We start from the raw sequence: 22,443 nt of genomic DNA, 5'->3' as shown, positions 1-22,443 counted from the left end.
CTAAGGCCTAAATAAAGACAAATTTGAATATAAATGATACAAAGACATTAAAATGGTAATAAAAGAAGAAAATATATGAAATAACTGTACATAAGTTTGGAAATAAAAGGGGAAGTGATTTACAGGGGTTAGGTAAACCATTTCTTAAAATCAGCAATAAAACAATAACCTAGGAGACCTCCCTGGGATGGAAGGCGGCTTTACCAATAGCTCTCCTCCACATCTGTAATGCCCCTAAGGAACAGGTTGGTCTTAGTCCTCATGAGATGCTATATGGGAGACCTTTTGTTTATGTCAGTCACCTCTTCCTAGGTTCAGAGGCTCAGACCTTCCAGTTTTATACCATGGCCATTGTGTACTTCCAACAAGATATACACTTGTGGGGTGTCAACTAGGGCCCAAAAGATTCTAAACAGCTACCATTATATGCTCCAGGGACTCAAGTCCTGATTAAAGTCTGCAAAGATGGGTCCGAAAAGCTCAACTCCAGCCCATATGGAAGGGCCCCTACGCTGTAATACTTTCTACCCCAGCAGCAGTCAAGGTACTCAGACAGGACTCCTGGATTCACTACTCATGAGTCAAGCCGTGGAAAAAAACAGAAGAGGACACTCAATATACCTGTGAGCCCCTGGGAGATCTCAGACACCTATTCAGGACTACAGATGAGTGTCATACCAATGAACACCCCCAAAATTAAGTTTCCGGGGATAAGGTTTCTCAGAACAGTTCTAAAGACCAAACACAGCTTGGCAGGGGCTGTACTCCAAAATAGACATGAGATAGATCTCCTGATCCCTGAACAAGGAGGGGCTTGAGTCATCTTGAATGAGACATGTTGTTTCTGGGTAAATACCTCCAGGTAAGATAATAAAGTAATGCTCAAAATTCTCCAAGCCAGGCTTCAGCAATGCATGAACCATGAACTTCCAGATGCTCAAGCTGGTTTTAGAAAAGGCAGAGCAACCAGAGATCAAATTGCCAACATCTGCTGGATCATTGAAAAAGCAAGAGAGTTCCAGAAAAACATCTATTTCTGCTTTATTGACTATGCCAAAGCCTTTGACTGTGTGGATCACAATAAACTGTGGAAAATTCTGAAAGAGATGGGAATACCAGACCAGCTGACCTGCCTCTTGAGAAACCTATATGCAGATCAGGAAGCAACAGTTAGAACTGGACATGGAACAACAGACTGGTTCCAAATAGGAAAAGAAGTACGTCAAGGCTGCATATTGTCACCCTGCTTATTTAACTTCTATGCAGAGTACATCATGAGAAAACGCTAGGCTGGAATAAGCATAAGCTGGAATCAAGATTGCTGGGAGAAATATCAATAACCTCAGATATGCAGATGATACCACCTTTATGGCAGAAAGTGAAGAGGAACTAAAAAGCCTCTTGATGAAAGTGAAAGAGGAGAGTGAAAAAGTTGGCTTAAAGCTCAACATTCAGAAAACTAAGATCATGGCATCTGGTCCCATCACTTTATAGTGATGGGGAATAGATGGGAAACAGTGGGAATAGTGTCAGACTTTATGTTTTTGGAGTCCAAAATCACTGCAGATGGTGATTGTAACCATGAAATTAAAAGACGCTTACTCCTTGGAAGCAAAGTTATGACCAACCTAGATAGTATATTGAGAAGAAGAGATATTACTTTGCCAACAAAGGTCCATCTAGTCAAGGCTATGGTTTTTCCAGTGGTCATGTACGGATGTGAGAATTGGACTGTGAAGAAAGCTGAGCACCAAAGAATTGATGCTTTTGAACTGTGGTGTTGGGGGAGACTCTTGAGAGTCCTTGGACTGCAAGGAGATCCAACCAGTCCATCCTAAAGGAGATCAGTTTTGGATGTTCACTGGAAGGACTGATGCTGAGGCTGAAACTCCAATACTTCGGCCACCTCATGTGAAGAGTTGACTCATTGGAAAGTCCCTGATGCTGGAAGGGATTAGGGGCAGGAGGAGAAGGGGTCGACAGATGATGATGGCATCACTGACTCGATGGACATGTGTTTGAGTGAACTCTGGGAGTTGGTGATGGACAGGGAGGCCTGGCGTGCCGTGATTCATGAGGTCGCAAAGAGTCGGACACGACTGAGCGAGTGAACTGAACTGAAGTTAAAGAAAGTCTTACAGTCCTCAAAAAAAAAAATTCAGATCCTACAGGATCTCAAAGAATGAGCAGGAGAATTCTAGGGGTCGCTACAATCTCTCTTTGGGGGATCCTTCTCCTGGTGATGGGAAATTTGGAGTTGGCTAATACCCGTATTAATCATTGTTATCACCATATTGATGGTGCTTATGATTGCTCCATGTAGTATCAATTGTCTAACCCGTTTTGTCTCTGCCCAGGTCAACAAGCTACAACATTCAGTGCCAGTTCAACAAGGATACATAAAACTAGAGCCGACCACTGAAAATATCACTCACCCTTAGATGGACACTGCTATAAGGACTCTGAGGCTTGAGACTAGCAAGAGGGGGAGGCCCAATGCCCCTCCCCATCCCAGTTCAGCAGGAAGTAGCCAGAGAGACCTCAACGCCCCTATCCCCAAAGAATTGGGCCTCCCATCTTGAGTCTCTTGAGGGAGGAATGTTAGGTAGTTAGAATAGGAAAACAGAGTCCAGAATGGTGGTGGCTAACTGAGAAAGAAAGGAAAAAGCCCAGAAAAATACAACAAAGGAAGGCCTGAGGAGTGGAGTGAGAACCTCAGGTGAAACAAACAGCCCTCCTGGCTAGCCCAATTTACATAGGGCAGGTTCAGGGGGAGGAGAAAAGAAAAACAAATAAAATGAGGAGCCAAAATTGAGACTCTCTCTCTCTTCTCTGTGCTTCTTTTGGGTTGGCCCGCCCTCATGCCTCGAGGATGTATTTTCCTTTGTTTGCCAAAGAAAACTGAGCTGTAACCAAGCAGTAACACTGAGCTGTAATAACACTTGTCCGTCCATTGCTTCAAATTTTTGCTGCGGCAAGACAGAACTGAGGAAATTACAAACACTATTAGTCAAACAATCCTGAAAAGGGCTCAGTCACTTGGCTCTGTCACCCACCAATCTCACTCCCAACTGAAATAAGTTTACCTATCATACTAACAGTTACAATTTTTTAAATCTAATCAAAATGAATTGGTTTTTTCAAGAAGGCTCAGGTCAAACACAAGAAGGACAGAGCTAGCTTAGAAATCTCATCAAACCATGATAAAAAAAATGAAAGAAAAATAATGGTCAGCATATAGGACAGGAAGACCTGAGAGGAGCTCAGCTCCCAAAACAACTGGATCAAATAAATTATCTTAAGAAACATCTCCCTAATGTAGAGATGAAGAGGAAGGCCAGCACAGCTCAAAGACCCTAACCATTATGGTCTTCCAAATAATATACTTGTTAATTCACAACTAGCAATAAACTTCTTGACAGTAATTTGGTTCTCAATGTAAGTAAAACATATGTATATGTGTGTATAGCAGCTAAATTATATGCTAATATTTCAGAATAACTGAGCTTCCTGAAAAACCATTTTTCCTAAGTTCAGAGGCTTTCATTTACTTCTGCCTTATTTACAGGTGCATGGATGAATCAAATATTTGAACTTGACCTATTTATAACAATTTTAAAAATAGTAATATCAGAGTTAATTGATATTTTTAAAAAAGTATAATCCTCTTATTGGTTATTGTTTCCCTAAATAACAAATTTATATTATACTATTATGGTAGTATTCAGAATTTAAAGCCTATACCCTGAAGTTACTGTTAACTAGAAACAAAGTTGACGAACTCTGTCCAATAGAAAGTAAAGGTTTAAGAACAGGTAGAACATAAACTTTATATTAAACTTTATCAACATATTACCTTCATTCTAGTTTCACTCAGCTACAAGTAGTTTACTTGAAAAAATGGGAACCTTTTCATTGCTATGAGATAACAATATTTTTAAAATATTGAAAAAATGATTGTAAAAGAAAAGCAAAATATGTCACAAGTGTAAAAAACTTCTTTACTGAAAATTACATAATTTATCAAATCACAGTTTAGTGCACAATAATCAGTTTTAAACATAAGCTGATGAAAAGCAAAAGAAATGACTGCTTAAGATTTAGAAGTAGCAAAAATCCTAGTGTCTTCACACAATAAAACTTTTTTTCCACTTTAATTTTCTTATATACATAACTTTTGCAAAAATATATGCAAATATTCCAGGTAATAGACAAACCAAATATTAATTATTATGCAAATATATAACTAAAATGTAATATCATTGTGTATTAAAAAAGCAGAGATTATGTTTTCCCATTGTACTGATACTATTTCAAACTTTATAGCTAGCTATAAAGTTGCCTGAATACATATTTGTATGTATATATAGGTATGTGTTTGTGGGAGGGTGTACATTTCTAAATTAAAATGAACATCATCTTACCAAAGACATTGATTCTGTAGAACAATCTCTTACAGATTTAACATAAACCTGAAAAAAACAAGAGGATTTATTTGTATCCAAACATGTGCAATGTGATTACAGATGTTTACTGTATTAAACCTACAATCTTAATTTAAAATATTAAAGTTCACTAGAATGGCATAAAGCTTACAAATGAACAGTGACAGTTACAAAATTGTCTAAGCTAAGCTTCAGTTTAAATTCATTAATTTTAATATCATACGACCACACTGGTCTATATAATGCCCTGTTCAGATAAACAGAATACAACAAAACAGGTAGATGCTGGCCTGCAGGCACATGGCTTGACCCAATTTTGCCTCTCTGCCTGACAGCCTTGACCAAACAGGTAGTCTTCAACTGTGCGTGTGTGTGTATGTGTGTGTGTATGGCGGTGGCAGTGGGGGCGGGGGGGCGGTGAAGAGAGAGGGAGAGGATGGACACCTTTGTGTGTGTGTGTGTATGTATGGGGTGGGGGGTAAAGAGAGAGGGAGAGGATGATCATAAAGAATGAAACAGGAGGAAATATCAACCAGGAGAAATATCAACAACCTCAGATATGCAGATGATACCACTCTAGTGGCAGAAAGCAAAGAGAAACTAAAGCCCTGCTCCTGCTGCTGCTGCTAAGTCGCTTCAGTCATGTCCAACTCTGTGTGACCCCATAGATGGCAGCCCACCAGGCTCCTCCATCCCTGGGATTCTCCAGGCAAGAACACTGGAGTGGGTTGCCATTTCCTTCTCCAATGCATGAAAGTGAAAAGTGAAAGTGAAGTCACTCAGTTGTGTCCGACTCTTAGCGACCCCATGGACTGCAGCCTACCAGGCTCCTCCATCCATGGGATTTTACAGGCAAGAGAACTGGAGTGGGGTGCCATTGCCGCTAGGTAAGGATAAAAGTGGAAAGTGAAAAAGCTAGACTGAAACTCAAAATTCAAAAAACTAAGATCATGGCATCTGGTCCCATCACTTGATGGCAAATATTAGGTTGGTGCAAAAGTAATTGCAGTTTTGCATTGCTGAATTTTGCTGTTTGATACTGGAATACGTTATTAAATAAATGTGTTTATGTCATACATCATTTTAATGTGCATTTTTAACTGTGGTTTTGCTAATGACTTATAATTTGGTATTTATATTTATTTTAGAATATAGAAATAATGTTAGACAAAAAGCAAAATTCAAGCAACTTTTTTATTCGAGTTCAAAATGGGTCACAAAACAGAGGAGACAACTTTCATCATCAACAACACATTTGGCCTAGGAACTGCTAACTGCTAACATACAGTGCAATATGTTAGCAGTGGTTCAATAAGTTTTGCAAAGGAGACAAGAGCCTTGAAGATGAGAAGCATAGAGGCTAGTGGTCAGAAGTTGACAACTGAGAGCAATCATAGAAGCTGATCCTCTTATAACTACACAAGAAGTTGTCAAAGAACTCAATGTGGTTCATGCTAGTCATTTGGCCTTTGAAGTAAATTGGAAAGGTGAAAAAGATCAATAAGGGGTGCCTCATGAGCTGAATGAAAAATCAAAAAGATCATTGTTTTGAAGTGTCATTTTCTCTTATTTGACAAAATAACAATGAACCATGTTTTAACTGGTTTGTGACGTGTAATGAAAAGTGGATTTTATATGACGACCGGTGATGAGCAGCTCTGTGATTGGACCAAGAAACTCCAAAGCACTTACCACAGCCAAACTTGCACCAAAAAAAGGTCATGGTCACTGGTGGTCTGCTGCTGGTCTGATCCACTACAGCTTTCTGAATCCCAGCCAAACCATTACAACTGAGAAGTATGTTCAGCCAATCCATGAGATGCATGAAAAACTGCAAAGCCTACAGCCAACGCTGCTCAACAGAAAGGTTCCAATTCTTCTCCACAATACCTGACTGCACCAACACCAACAAACTTTTGTTTGTTCAACAAACAAAACAAAGCTATGAAGCTTTGCCTCATCTGCCATATCCAACTGACTACCACTTCTTCAAGCATCTCGGCAACTTTTTGCAGGAAAACGCTTCCACAATGTTGTGGTTCAACAACAAACAAAGCTATGAAGCTTTGTCTCATCTGCCATATCCAACTGACTACCACTTCTTCAAGCATCTCAACAATTTTTTGCAGGAAAACGCTTCCACAATGAGCAGGAAGCAGAAAATGCTTTCCAAGAGTTCATCGAATCCTGAAGCACAGATTTTTATGCTACAGGAATAAAGAGACTTATTTCTTATTGGCAAAAATATGTTGATTGTAATTACTCCTATTTTGATTAATAAAGATGTGTTTGAGTCTAGTTATTATGATTTAAAATTCACAGTCCAAAACTGCAATTACTTTTGAACCAATCTAATAGAAGGGGAAAAAGTGGAAGTAGTGACAGATCTTATTTTCTTGGGCTACAAAATCACTGCGGATGGTGACTGTAGCCACAAAATTAAAAGATGCTTGCTCCTTGGAAGGAAAGCTATGACAAACCTAGATAGTGTATTAAAAAGCAGAGACATCACTTTGCCAACAGAGGTCTGTTCAGTCAAAGCTATGGTTTTACCAGCAGTCATATATGGATGTGAGAATTAGACCATAAAAAAGGTTGAGCACCAAAGAATTGATGATTTTGAACTGTGGTGCTGGAGAAGACTGTCCAGAGTCCCTTGGATAGCAAGGACATCAAACCAGGTAATCCTAAAGTAAATCAACCCTGAATATTCATTGGAAAAGTTGATACTGAAGCTGTAATCACCTGATGTGAAGATCTGGAAACTCATTGGAAAAGATCTTGATTCCGGGAAAGATTGAAGGCAAAAGAAGGGGGCAAACTCTGGGAGACACTAGAGAAAGGAGGAGACTGGAGTGCTGCAGTCCATAGGGTCGCAAAGAGTTGGACAAGATTTAGCGACTGAACAACAATAACAGGAGGAAATCAGTTTTATCTAAAAAGGGGCATCTGATTAATTTAAGGCAAAATCAAGCAGACCATCAAAAGAGGATGACAGTACAATTGCAAAGAATAGGATCAGGTTTAAAGTGCCTGTGAAGTTTTAAGAATTTCATTAACAAATTACTTATCTTTAAGGGATATTATGTTTAGAAATGACGTCATTCTCATGTTTAGAAATGGCGTCATTCTCATGTTTAGAAATGACGTCATTCTCATGTTTAGAAATGGCGTCATTCTAATGTTTAGAATGGCGTCATTCTAAACATAAAGCTAAGAAAAGGATTTCTATTTTATAAACTTAAAATATTTAATTATAATAATTCAGTCAGACAAAATAGTTTATCTGCAGATGTACAGAAATACTTCTATTCCATCACTTTAGCTCATTAAAATCATAAAATGATTAGACTAAAAAAGTTGCACACTTACATAAACAGTTGATTTGAAGTTCTCAGATGCTTTCAAAAATAAGCAATGTTTACCATCTCTGCTTGGAGATGAAGATGCTGACAAAACAACAAATCCAGCCACTGCAATGGTGTCCTATATAGAATAAAATAATTTAAAACCATCAATATAACATAATTCTGAAAGCCACATAGATTTTGATTTTTATTACTATGTAAAAGAGGAAATCATTTCTGTAAAATGGAAAACATGTTTCCCTAAACTTAATGTTTTCTGACTCTAAGATTTAGAATACCATCTCCTACAAAAATGGGTATCCGTAATGTAGGCATAGACAAGTACAATGCCTCTCTTAATGGACCAGGAAAACACTAATTAAATCACGTAGAGATTTTTATTTATCAAATAGAGCAACAAAAATGAATGTTTATCTCACTTTATGTGCATAAACTTACATAAATAAACACAATGAAGAGATAGTGATGAGCCAACAGTACTAAGAATGGATATTAAATGAAACTAAATCAAGAGAGACTACATGGAGAAGCACATGTCATTAGTGCAAAAACTCCATACTGTTATAAAACAAACCTGTATAAAGATACAAGGTAGAAGACATTAATAAGAAACTTCCATTTATATACTAATAAGAACAAAGATATTTTCTTTCCACTCAGGTTTATAATAGTAATAAGTCAATCTAGATTTATTCCTATCTCGTTTTTCAGTTAAATCTCCCTGTTTTATTTCCCAAATAGTGGAACATCCATATTTAATGAATTTTGTCTTGCTCTATTATAAAAATATATGTATATATTTTCTTACCTTACTCTTCTAATTTTAACACCAAAACCTTAAGATATATAGAAATCCTTGAGCATTAGGCAATTTCCTTCAATAATTTTAATCTCTACCAAAAAGAAGTCTTCTGCATTACTGATTTTTTATTTGCAAGAGTATAGTGTCAATTCCCAGGATTCTCTATTTAGATCCATTAACTGGGCCATGAGCACCTTGAAGACAAAGTGGTGTCTTATTCTGCTTTGTATTTAGAGGGCTTGGCACAAAGTAGGCCCTCCATAAACTATCCATGAATCAAAGGAAGGATCATAAAATGTCTTTCTAAAATCTCTGGCTCTATCTAGATATTTTAGCTGTGCAAATTTCTCCATCTTATTTTCTTCAGGTGAGACTGCAAACATAATTTTGTCTGTGCTGCTAATGCTATAGTTAAATGGGAGAAAATTTTCCTTCCCACTGAAGATTTCCCATTATCCTGTTTTAGGGAGCTCTAAAGGTTCCTTCAGGAATAAATTACTTTTATAACTAAAAAATATGAAATTTTTTCCAATGTACCTAAGAACAGTATACTCTGATTTAAATGAAAACTTAATATTTTAGTCAAAGATGTGAAGTTGTTTAATCAAACTAACACAAGAAAATAAACAGAAGTAGGGAAGTCACTGGTTTGTCAGTTCTATATTCTCTTCAAAATGCAAAAAATAACCTATCTCATGTTATTTTCTATTTTACTTTAAAATGTCTTAAACATAAAGATATATACTAAATGAAAATGTTAGGGGTAGAGATGCACATTTTTCTATTTTTCTGGGTAAACTAAACTTTTAAAGAATAACAAATATTTCTTTTACAATGGCAAAAAATTTTAAATAAAGAGATAAATTACTAAAAGCAGGACACACTGCTACTGCTAAGTCGCTTCATTCGTGTTTAACTCTGTGTGACCCCATAGACGGCAGCCCACCAGGCTCCTCTGTCCCTGGGATTCTCCAGGCAAGAACACAGGAGTGGGTTGCCATTTCCTTCTCCAATGCATGAAAAGTGAAAAGTAAAAGTGAAGTCGCTCAGTCGTGTCCGACTCTTCGCGACCTCATGGACTGCAGCCTACCAGGCTTCTCCGTCCATGGGATTTTCCAGGCAAGAGTACTGGAGTGGGGTGCCATTGCCTTCTCCGTATTCATAATAAAACTTTTTCCAAGTGTGTTCTATTTTAACATTAGCAACACAACTCAAAAAAGTTACAACTTTTCCTCTAGCATATAATCAACAAAATGGAAATAACCAAAAATAATCTAAGAAAGGAAAAATAACATGTCTAATTTATTATACTTTTTTTTTTAATTTTACTTTTAATTTTCATTGGAGTATAGTTGATTTACAATGTGTTAGTTTCAAGTGTACAGCAAAGTTAATCTGTTATACATATATCCCCTCTTTTTGGACTATTTTGCCATATATCACATTAGAGAGTGCTGAGTAGTGCTGTGCTATACAGTAGGTCCTTACAGTTATCTATTTTACATACAGTAATGTGTATATGTCCATCCCAATCTCCCAATTTATCCCTCCCCAATATGTATATATATATATTTATATTATAAATGTGTGTGTCGTGTGTTCAGTCGCTTTAGTCGTGTCAGACTCTTTACGACCCATAGACTGTAACACACCAATCTCCTCTGTCCATGGGATTCTCCAGGCAAGATACTGGAGCGGGTTGCCATTCCCTCTTTCAGGAGATCCTCCCAGGATGAAACCCACATCTTCTGAATTGCAGACAGATTCTTTACTGCTGAGCCACCCGGGAAGCCCTATAAACATGAATTTGTGTTTAATTTACACATATAAATTGCACTGAAGGGGCTGGGTGATCTCATCTTAACTGAATTTGCCTGTTTTATCTCCAGATACTGCCATTCAATACTACATAAATCATATTCTCTTAAATATCTAGTGCTTTTCCACATATCTTTTTGGAATTTTCTGAGCCCCCACTAATAATAAATAGCATTTTTCTCTTCTGCACATATCTGATCCTAACTATCTTTGAAAATCTAGGCTGTAAATGTTTCTTCCCTGTGAGGTTTATCTTAGATTGTACCCCAAAGAAGGGAGAAGGAAAAATAATTCTTCCTTCTTCTAAACTCTCCTATACATCATTTTAATATTTTTTATATTCTGTGTTATTTATAAACTTTCTTAATATTTTTACTGTCCTTAAAACTCTGTCAGATCCTTGGGACGAAGAATGTCTTATCCATATGGGTGTCTCATACAAGTGACTGGTGGAAGCTGCTGTTCATAATCAGTGGTCAATAAATATGTGCTGAATAAATTAATCAGTACTGGTAAAAACAGAAATATTGAACTTCACAAAGAGAAAAATAAGTGGCCTAGGATTCATATTTAATGATTTATTAATCATAATGGCTCTCAATTCAAATACACAGAGGATAAGAAAGATAAACATATAATAGGCTGTTTTAGTTTGTATAAACATTCACTAGACTAAGTTGAAAATGAGATTTAATATACATTGTTCTAAATTTCTGAGAAGAGCATACTGAAGCCATTCAAACAAGAATGGGAAATACACAGTTTAGTAGTGAGACTAAATATTCTGATATATCAGAGTGGGTGCCTATCTCAGTCTACTGAAACCAGAAACAGGAAATCAGCCTGAGAAGCATAACCGTGCTACTAAAAATGATAAGGTTTTAATCGCTATCTTTACATCAATGTTATAAAAGTGAAAAAACATGAAATGACATCTTTGAACTAACTCAGAATACTCAGGAATCACAAAGAGGTCATTTCCCTTTTGTTACAGTGCCTTAGACTGAGTCCTTGTCACTAAACAATTTTTAGTTTAGCCAAAAGAAATATTTCTACCACAAATTAGTCTCTGAGATAATGAAATCAGGACACATCTTTTTAACATAAGTGTTCTTTAAAAGTGAACAATTAAAAAGAAAAAAAAAAAATCAGGCAACTTACTTGCATATAAACAAACATGGTTTTTACATGCTAATATTTCCTAATGATGAACACAATCAGTGGTGCAATAGGAAGCAAATCAATAGATATCAAAAATGTAAATCACAAAACTAGTATATTAATTTGCTAATTTTAATGGATAATACATTAAAATTTCTCATGACTGAGCAGGAAAAGGGCAGAGAAAAAATGAAGCAACTGATAATCCAAAAAGAAAAATTTATCTGACTTTACCAAGCACTAAAGTAATTTTTACTATACGGAACTTGCAAATATTGTTAGGTTATTACACCTTAGAACACTGCTAAAGAGTGAAAGGGTACAGGGAAAAGTCAGGCACCTGATATCACTGATAGTACAGTGACTGACAGAAAATATTTCTCTAACATAAGAAATGTATTTCATGGGTATTACTAGCATCTATTGTATTGTGTAACACCAAGGACATAATTGGAAGTAATACATGCAATATTAGCATGAAAACCAAAATCTTTAAGTGGTCTCAAATCGTTTTATGATCTGATACCCCCACCACAGTCCAACAGTCATATTTTGTGTGACTAACTATGGAATTCTGCCTTCCCATAATTCCTTAGCATTCCAGGGTCCTCATGCAGGGATGATCTACTCTCCTAGTACCCCTGTGCTCATTCTTCCTGAGATTTTTCTTATTCTGTTACTCAATCTTCTCAGTACACATCACATCTGGATAAAATAATTAATTACATAATAGTTGTTTAATTCCACTTTTCTCCACTGAAAATTACTGCATGATGGCAAGGTTCATAACTGTCTTAATCAGTTAAGATTTTTCAGACATCAAGCACAGAAGACAAAAAACATTCAACAAATCTTCAGACAACTCAATGAACACTGAAACATATGAATATACACATGAAACATACACACATATTATACAAAATAAACCTCCATTAAATCTTAACATAAACTATACAACTACCACAAAACTTACTTCATAGAAACCTGGCATTTTAGAATTGCAAAGGACCTTAGAAATCATATAATCAAGTATATCTTCACTTTTCAGATAAGAAAATAAGGGCCAGAGAGGATAAATGAGCAGTCTGTGGTCACATACAGCTAATTATAGTAGAACAAGACAAGAATCCAGATCTCTGATTTCCAGGTACTACTCTACCTGCCCTTTCAAAACTAAATCTTAGAGGGGTGGGAAAAAATATATTAACAAACGTCTATAATTTTGTCAGTTTTGTGGTAAGATCTTTGAAAAAAAATTTTTAAGTACTTTGAAAAAGTTGTATTTTATATCTACATATTAATGTTAAAACTTTCTTTAAACGGAAGCTAAAACTGAAAAAAATGCCTCAGATGAATGGAGTTTCAATCAGAGCATTCGTACTCTTGCAAAATGTGCCATTAATCTAGCAAAGATGTTTTAGGACTGCTGTACTTAAACACAGAGCTAAGCTTAAGAAAACAAGTGATGAAGAATGGTATAAGAACTGTAGTATAAAGTTCATCCTTTTATGCAAAAAGTTTTACCTTTGATTTGCAACAATCTTTACCCTAGACACTAAAAACTCTAAAATAAATAGCCTAATTAGACCTCTTAGATGATGAGCATTCATGATTTTAAATGCAGAAAGAATTTAAACTAAATTGTGACCTCAGTCTTCTCACTATTATATTTTAAAAAGGAGAAACTTTGACTCACCATTATCAATATCCTGTTACCAGACAAGTACTAATTAGTTGTATGCTACCACTGCTGAATCACTTCAGTCGTGTCCAGCTCTCTGCGACCCCATAGACGGCAGCCCACCAGGATGCCCCATCCCTGGGATTCTCCAGGCAAGAACACTGGAGTGGGTTGCCATTTCCTTCTCCAACGCATGAAAGTGAAAAGTGAAAGTGAAGTCATGTCTGACCCTCAGCGACCCCATGGACTGCAGCCTTCCAGGCTCCTCCATCCATGGGATTTTCCAGGCAAGAGTACTGGAGGGGGGTGCCATTGCCTTCTCCGAATTAGTTGTGTAGTTCTATCATATTTTAATGAATACCTACTTAAAATATATTTCAATAGCAGAAAACACCTTTCATATCAGTTAGGAAAAATACTAATATCTAATATATCACACATGTTTTATAGAATGCACACATGCTAATTTATTTTATTATAAACTTTTTATATTGCTTTTCAAACAAGAATAAATATAAGAATTTTAAAGATAAAGATAAAAATGTATTTAAAATATAAGCAAATAGATCCCTAATATTCAATACCATGTATTTTTTAAAACACTTCTCTAAGATGTTCAAGATATGTTGTGAAATAAAGCAATTTACAAAACATGGATAGTATGATGTCATTTGATAACGCACATATATGAGTTTACATATACATATATATACACATACATATGTAAGTATACATATATACATATATATATAACACTGGAAGGATACCAAAAAAATGGCATAGCAGTGGTATTATCTAATAATGGGAGTAAGTGATGGGAGTGAAACTTTCCCTGTTAAACACCTACTAAGTATTCTCACTTTCATTCCCCTCTCTCCCTCCCTCTCATCATTTCTGAAGAATATCTTTCTTAAAAAAAGACATGATTTGGTATCTTTATGAAACACTGAATTCTTAGTAATTCAGAATTGTCATCATAAATATTAATTATTTAAACAAAGCTGAAATAAAGTCATGCCTTTAAGGGCAAGAATAATAATAAGGAATAACAGTAACAGGCCTTTACTGGAGCCACTCATAGAAGTGCCTCATTAAAATAGCTATACAGAGATACTGATTTTTACCCTAACTAAACAACCTCAAGCAGATTTGATTGTGTGTGTCATACACTAGCTTTATAAACTTTTATTTCCTAGTCCACTTTCCTGATAAGGCTGTCAGGTAGTACATTTTTTTTTTAGTATACCTGCTTCCAGAACTTCACAGTATACCAACTGTTAAAACTGTATCACAATCAAACATTTTTAAATTGCATCAAAAGTCACTCTGGTTACTATTGTGAGAGAAACAGCCTAATGAACTATCCTAGGAGATTTATAACATGAACTGCATGGCAACTATTTGCTTTCCTCAAGTTTTAAAGTAAGATTTTAAGATACACCACTGATTGAATAACAGCTGTTCACTGAGGAAATAATAAATGACTACATTCTTTTTTTTGTTCCAATTAAAAATTAAGGAAAAAAATTAACTGATTTACCACTTCTTCACAGAAACTTAGCAAGAAGAGAACATAGGCAAAACATTCTCTGACACAAATAGTAGCAATGTTTTCTCACGTCAGTCTCAAACTCCAAACACAAAACACATATACAACTAATCAATTCTATGTCAAGTCAACAAGTGCCTTATTAGTTTTCGTCTTTACAGTTTCTGAATTACTGTTAAGCTCTCACTGATTCCTCTACCTTAAATCTCTTCCTGGTAGAAGAAAATAAATTGAAAAATAATATGGGAGATAATCAGGGAAGCTGGAACAGACTTGATATTATATATATATAAATTATTGTAGGCATAATGATGAAATTGTGCTTATGCATGTATACAAATACATAGGAAAAGAGAAATATACACAGATGTGTGTGTGTGTGTGTGTATACATGACTGCGCTGATGATGTCATGATTTATAAAAGCTGATGTTAACATTTCAGTAGTATAATTATATTGTGTATGTATTCATTTGTGTATACACATAAACACATACATACATATACATATATACATAATTTAAGGATGCTTTCTCTTTTATATGCTGAAATTTTAAGGGTTTAAATTATATAACTCCTGCTATTTGCCTCAAAATAATCTGTGGCAGTAAAATGAGTAGATGAAATGGATGAAATAAGAGCCTAAATACTGATTACTACTGAAGTTAGATGTTCAGAATATGGACAGTCATTATTCAATTCTTACCACTTATGCATATGTTTGAAATTTTTCATAATAAAAATTTTAAAGACTAACAGATAAAATGTTCCACTAAAAACTCTGTGCCTACTGTTTGATGCTTTTCCCCGAATCCTCCAGGCAGATTCATCCTCAGTTTATTGAGGTTGCTACTCCAGTTCTATTATAGTCACCACCATTAAATGATTTCCAATAGACTAGAGAGAGTGGACACCATAAGGTCAAGCACTGTGTCTTATTCATTTTGGTTTCTTTAGAGCCTAGCACAAAGTCAAGCAAAATGTCAGCCCTTAATAAATGTTTACTGAACCTAAATGAATGTAAATGAAAAAAGAGACAGAGTACAGACAATCTCATCTGACTTTGTTGTTTTGCATTGTTTTTCCCTGTATCATTTACTTGTTAGTAACAACCATAAAGCAACCATATATCTAATATTTCTGTAGCATCATTTTAGAAGTACTTTCTAATACTAAACAATTTATCTGGAGACATCTATGACTCAGTAATTTTTATAGCTATATGCTTAAATATTAGTTAATTGCCAAAACCGGTTCTGCAAATATCCAGAGGATCACTAATTAACATCAAAGATGTCATATGATTCTTATTAAAAAACAATTTTAAATCATTTTAATACACATGCAGAAAAAAAATCTGTATTATACACCAGAGTGGTTAATTTCTGTAGATGTGCTGTCCAATACAGTAAAAACTAACCATATGTGGCTATCTAATTAAAATGATACAAAGTTCAGTTCCTCAAGCCATATTTTAAGTGCACATTGGCCAAATAAGATAAGTAGCTACCATATTGAGAACACAGATCTAGAACATTTACAGCATAGCAAACAGATCTATTGGATGGTAGAACTGTTTTTGGTGTGTCTATCTTGTACCCTACGACATTTCTAAATTCATATATATTAGCCCTCTCAGCTTTTTCTTTTGGATTTTTAAAGATTTTATATATATTGGATCAGGTCATCTGAGAAGACTTGTTCAGTTGCTCAGTCATTTCTGTGACCCCATAGACTGCAGCACGCCAGGCTTCCCTATTCTTCATTTTCTCCCTGAGTTTGCTCAAGCTCATGTTCATTGAGTCAAGGATGCCATACAACCATCTTATCCTCTATCACCCTCTTCTCTTGCCCTCAATCTTTCCCAGCATCAGGGTCTTTTCCAATTAGTTGGCTCTTCACATCAGGTAGCTGAAGTACTGAAGCTTCAGCATCAATCCTTGCAATCAATATTCAGAGTTGATTTCCTATAGGATTGATTGGTGTGATCTCCTTGCTGTTCAAAGGACTCTCAAGAGTCTTCTCCAGCACCACAGTTTTAAAGCATCAATTCTTCAGTGCTCAGCCTTCTTTATGGTCCAACTCTCACATCCATACATGACTAGTGAAAAACCATAGCTTTGATTATATGGACCTTTGTCAGCAAAGTGATGTCTCTGTTTTTTAATATGCTGTCTAGGTTTGTCATAGCTTTTACTCCAAGGAGCAAGCATCTTTTTTAATTTCATCGCTGCAGTCAGTGTCTGCAGTAATTTTCAAGCCCAAGAAAATAAAGTCAGTCACTGTTTCCATTGCTTCCCCATTCTATTTGCCATGAAATGATGGGACCAGATGTCATGGTCTTCATTTTTTGAATGTTTAGTTTTAATCCAGCTTTTTCACTCTCCTCTTTCACCTCCATCAAAATGTTCTTTAGTTCCTCTTCGCTTTTTGCCATTAGAGTGGTGTCATCTGCATATCTGAGGTTACTGATATTTCTCATGGTAATCTTGATTCCAGCTTGTGCTTCATCCAGCCTGGCATTTCACATGATGTAACAGAAGTTAACTAAACAGGGTGACAATATACAGCATTAACATACTCCTTTCCCAATTTGGAACCAGTTTGTTGTCCCACTTCTGGTTCTAACTATTGATTATTGACCTGCATAAAGATTTCTCAGGAGGCAGGTGAAGTGATCTGGTTTTCTCCTCTCTTTAAGAATTTTCCAGTTTGTTGTGATCCACACAATCAAAGGCTTTAGCACAGTCAATGAAGCAGATGTTTTTCTGGAATATCCTTGCTTTTTCTATGATTCAATGGATGTTGGCAATTTGATCTCTGGTTCCTCAGCCTTTTCTAAATCCAGCTTGAACATCGGAAAGTTCTTCATTCATGTACTTACTGTTAAAGCGTAGCTTGAAGGATTTTGAGCATTACTTTGACAGCATGTGAAATGAGTGCAATTGTGCAGTAGTTTGAACATTGGTGGCATTGCCCCTTTTTGGGATTGGAATGAAAATTGATCTAGTCTACTGGTTTCTATTGTTTTCCTCTATTTCTTTGCATTGTTCACTTAAGAAGGCTTTCTTATTTCTCCTGGCTAGTCTTTGGAACTCTGCATTCAGATAGGTATATCTTTCCTTTTCTCCTTTTCCTTTCACTTCTCTTCTTTTCTCAGCTATTTGTAAGGTCTGCTCAGACAATCATTTTGCCTTTTTTGCATTTCTTTTTCTCAGGAATGGTTTTGGTCACCACCTCCTGTACAATGTTACAAACTTCTGTCCATATTTCTTCAGGCACTCTATCAGGTCTAATCCCTTGAATCTATTTGTCACTTTCACTGTTTAATCATAAGGGATTTGATTTAGGTCATACCTGAGTGGCCTACTTTCTTCAATTTAAGTCTGAATTTTGCAATAAGGAGTTCATGATCTGAGCCACAGTTAGCTCCCGGTCTTGCTTTCGCTGACTGTACAGAGCTTCTCCATCTTCAGCTGCAAAGAATATATTCAATCTGATTTCGGTATTAACCATCTGGTGATGTCCACGTGTAGAGTCGTCTCTCGTGTATTGGAAGAGGGTGTTTGCTATGACCAGTGCATTGTCTTGGCCAAACTCTTGTTAGCCTTTGCCCCACTTCATTTTGTACTCCAAAGCCAAACTCGCCTGTTATTCCAGGTATGTCTTGACTTCCTACTCTGAGAAGAGAGATAATTTTACTTCTTCTTTTACAAATTAGATGTCTTTTCTTTTCTTCTTATTTGATTACTCTGGCTAGAAGTTCTAGTACAAGGCTGAATAGCAGTGGTGAAAGCAAGCATCCTTTTCATGTTCCTGCCTTATGAGGAAAGCTTTCAGTCTTTCACTATTGAGTATATTAGCTATAGGTTTTTCATAATTGACTTTTATTATGTTACAATGTTCCCTTCGATTTTTCTGAGTGTTCTGACTACAAAAGTATGTAGAATTTTTCAAATACCTTTCCTGCATCAATTAAGATAATTATTTGTTTTTTACCCCTTTGTTCTATTATTAATGTGATGTATTTTGTTGTTGTTCAGTAGCTAAATTTGTCCAATTCTGAGACCCCACGGACTACAGCACTCAGGCTTCTCTGTCCTCCACTATGTCCTGGGGTTTGCCCAAATTCATATCCATCTAGTCAGTGATGCTATTACAATGTAATATAATGTAGTATAATGATTTTCTTATGTTGAACCAAACATAATTTCTGGGATAAATCCCTTTGGTCATGGTGTTTACTCTCCTTTTAATATGCTGCTGGGTTTGGTTTGGTATCATCTTGTTGGGGATTTTAGCAGGCATTTATTTTATAATAATTATAGAAAATATTATAGACATACTCATATAGACTTTAGCTCATATTATTTTTTAGTTAGTAAGGATTATTTTTAAGTAAGAAAAAATGTACCTATCTTTAAGACAGTCTATTGAATACTGAAAATTAAACTTAAGTGAGAGGAAAAATTGTCCCTTTTTCTGTCAATGATAAGTTACACTAATCTCTTCGGAGTGTTCAATTTTAAGGATGTTGCTTTTTAAAAAAGTATAATTTTTCATACATCTGCAAATCTATAATGAATTTCTAAAAAAATGGCTTGTAGGATACATATAGCATGATCAATAATTCTATTTCTAAAGAGATAAAGTAATATAAAAATATTTTACCCCTTCATAGAAAACTTTAGCACAGTCCTTGGCTAAGCTTCCAAAAAATAATATATTGATCTTGCTGATCTCTGAATTCGAATTATCTTGTTCTATAGAGAAACACACACAGAAAAACACTTCAGATACAGAACTTTTATAGACACAAAAAAATTGCTGACAACTAAATTCTAAAACCTATAGTTACTTCAAAATAAAATTATGAAGAAGAGTAATTAAAATGCTTATAATTCACTTTTAGTTTACTCTATCACCTTAAGAACTGCCAAAATAATGTACAGAATGCTACTGGGCATTAAAACCAAAATTATAACAGTTTCAACTATAATATGCTTTACAAATTTCTGTAAATACCACATTAACATCACATAATGATCACTTTCAATTTACTTTCCCATGGTTACCATCAAAAGAACTGAAGAAGATACTGAATAAGAACTAAATAAAAATAATTCAATTTTTATACTGTATAACATCACTCTCCAAATACTTTTATTTTTACTGAACTTCTGGTAATATATAATTATTAGAACTTTAAGTTTTAACCTAAACAAGTGAGTTCTCTGTAGCACCCATACATTGAAGAGTAAAAGAGCAGTGTGTGTGTAAAAACTGAGCTTTTTGTGATTTTGACAATAAGAATTATTTGGAAAAGAAGAAACAGATATGCTACGAAGAATCTCATTTGGAAATTCTTGGCTTTGGGGAAGACTCTCCATAATCTTTGTTCTCCAGAGGTCACCTCCTAGAATCACTGAAGCAAGGCCAAATGCTAAGATTCAATTACTGTAACATCTGAGAGAGGTCTCATTAATATCAGCTTTCAAACATTCAATTACTCCAACTGCTCTCATCTCAGACGTTCATGTATCTATGAAGTACATGAAACATCTTTCCAAAACTTGCAGTGTAACTTGTAACTCTTGAATCTGCTACTTTATCACCAGCAATGAAAAAACTATCACACATCTGCCTATAACCTCCTTTCACTTACTTCTGCCATCCAATTCCTCAAAATAAGTAGATACATAAATTGAAACACTAATGTTCTCAAAAATAAAAATACAATGGCTTCTAATCAAGATATAACTTACTTCTTTAGTATAGTAAATGCCCTGTCAGATGTCTATTTCTGGCCATGACAAAGTAATGGGAACTGGATTTGTTCTGTCCTTAAAGAAACGAGAAAACTAACAAAAACAACAACTATATATATAAACAACAGTTTGCAGACGCTGGACAACAGGAAGTGCAGGAAACTATTCTCTTTGGGAAGGAAAGCAAAGCCAGAGCCCTAGTTTATTTCCTGGAGATTCCAGGCAATAGAAAATGGAGGTAAAATCTAAAGAAAGCCCAGCAGCCTCACTGAATTCAGATTTGAGGACAGCAAAGTGGATAGAATTTGTGTGACATGTTGCTGAAAGGAAGACAGCAGCATAGACAAGTGCTCTGGAGATGAGTGCCTTTGGGTCTTTGGCTGAGTACTGATCTCCAAAAGCACAGGAGGAAAGAATCCCAGAAAGGAATTAGAACCACTTGAAAGAAACAGGCAGAATAATTCTGAGACTCACACAGTGCTGTGAACTGCTCTGGCTCCAGAGTGGAATCCTCATACACAAAGCACGTGGTAAACTTGTCAGAAGGGCACTTCCTTGGTTATCAGGGCAAATTAGTCCCGACATAAATGCTGCTCTAGACTCATCCTAACAAAGTTAATCAAATTGATTCCAAGAGAATTTACAGTATTCCAAAATGAAGACAAATAATATTTAAAGAATTACAAATAAATCCAATATTTGATAATATAAAATTCTGAATGTCCAGCATTCAGTTAAAAAAAAGTACCAACAATGTAGAAAGGAAAAATACATAAGAACTGGGGTAGGGAGGAAACAGGGTGGAGAGCTGGGGGGGATCAATAGAAAATAACTCAGAAATAACAGTGATAAAAGCATTGACATAGAAGATTTTGAAACAGTTATTAAAACTGCATGTTCAAAAAAGTAGAAGACAATAGGTGAGGAGAACTGAGAGACATGAAAAAAACTAAACAGGAACTTAAAGAGTTGAAAAATACAATATTAGAAGCTAACAATACAATGACTGAAGTTAACAGCAGGTTAACAGAAAAGAAACGTTAGTGAAAATAGGAAAACAGAAAAATCAAAATCAATTAAAACAAAAGCTGATTTTAAAAATCAATAAATCTCCAGCCAAAATGATCAGGAAAAAAGTAAGAGAGAGAGACAGAAGTCATGAATTATCAAATCAATGAAATACAACATCAGTATAGATCCTACCAACAATAAAAGCATATAAAAAGTATTTCATGAATGACTTTACACTAACATACTGACAACCAAGATGACCTGGATAAATTCCTTTAGAAACACAATCTACCAATGCTTGCTCAAGAAAGAAAGAGATAATTTCAATAGCCCTATGTCAATTAAAGGGACTGAACTTAGAATTAAATCTTTCAAATGAAAAAATCTCCATATACAAGTGGTTTCACCAGTGAATTCTATAAACATTTAAGGAAGAAACAAACAATTCCAGGTAAAGTCTTCCAGAAAATAGGAAAGGAGGGACCATGAACAACTCTTCACTAAGGATAGCATTACCCCAACATCAAAACCAATCAAAATCACTACAGGAAAAGACAGACTCCTACCATATTTTTCATAAATTTAAATGCAAAAATTCTTAACAAAACATTAGCAAATCAAACCTAGGAATATATAAAAGGATAATACATCAGGCACGCCACCACACCCTGCTCTATTTTTCTTCAAACCAAATTTCTGTAAATTATTACCTTGTACAATTATTTGCTGAATTTATTTATTCCCCTACAATGTAAACTCCATGAATGCAAGAACTTTGTTTTGGTCATTGTTATATTGCTAGCTACACTGCTGTACCTAGAACAGTGTCCGTTATGTATAT

At 35.4% G+C, this 22,443-nt stretch overlaps 1 protein-coding gene across 9 annotated transcripts in view; it reads right to left on the bottom strand.

The window, feature by feature from the left end:
* The window catches only part of POT1 (protection of telomeres 1), a 98,210-nt gene that overhangs the window by 71,263 nt on the left and 4,504 nt on the right, over window positions 1-22,443 (bottom strand). For 7 of the 9 annotated variants that reach the window (XM_027539099.1, XM_027539098.1, XM_027539093.1 and 4 more), the window contains 3 exons: window positions 19,495-19,586; window positions 7,818-7,931; window positions 4,425-4,472 (listed from right to left, as the gene is read on the bottom strand). In XM_027539099.1, the coding sequence (XP_027394900.1) occupies window positions 4,425-4,472; window positions 7,818-7,931; window positions 19,495-19,586 (254 nt within the window). The remainder of the gene's footprint in view (window positions 1-4,424; window positions 4,473-7,817; window positions 7,932-19,494; window positions 19,587-22,443) is intronic. The other 2 variants (XM_027539100.1, XM_027539102.1) reach the window with 1 other exon arrangement.

The sequence above is a fragment of the Bos indicus x Bos taurus genome, chromosome 4 (assembly GCF_003369695.1).
Source record: "Bos indicus x Bos taurus breed Angus x Brahman F1 hybrid chromosome 4, Bos_hybrid_MaternalHap_v2.0, whole genome shotgun sequence".
Classification (NCBI taxonomy): Eukaryota; Metazoa; Chordata; class Mammalia; order Artiodactyla; family Bovidae; genus Bos; species Bos indicus x Bos taurus.
This window is presented reverse-complemented; position numbering and strand designations above follow the sequence as displayed.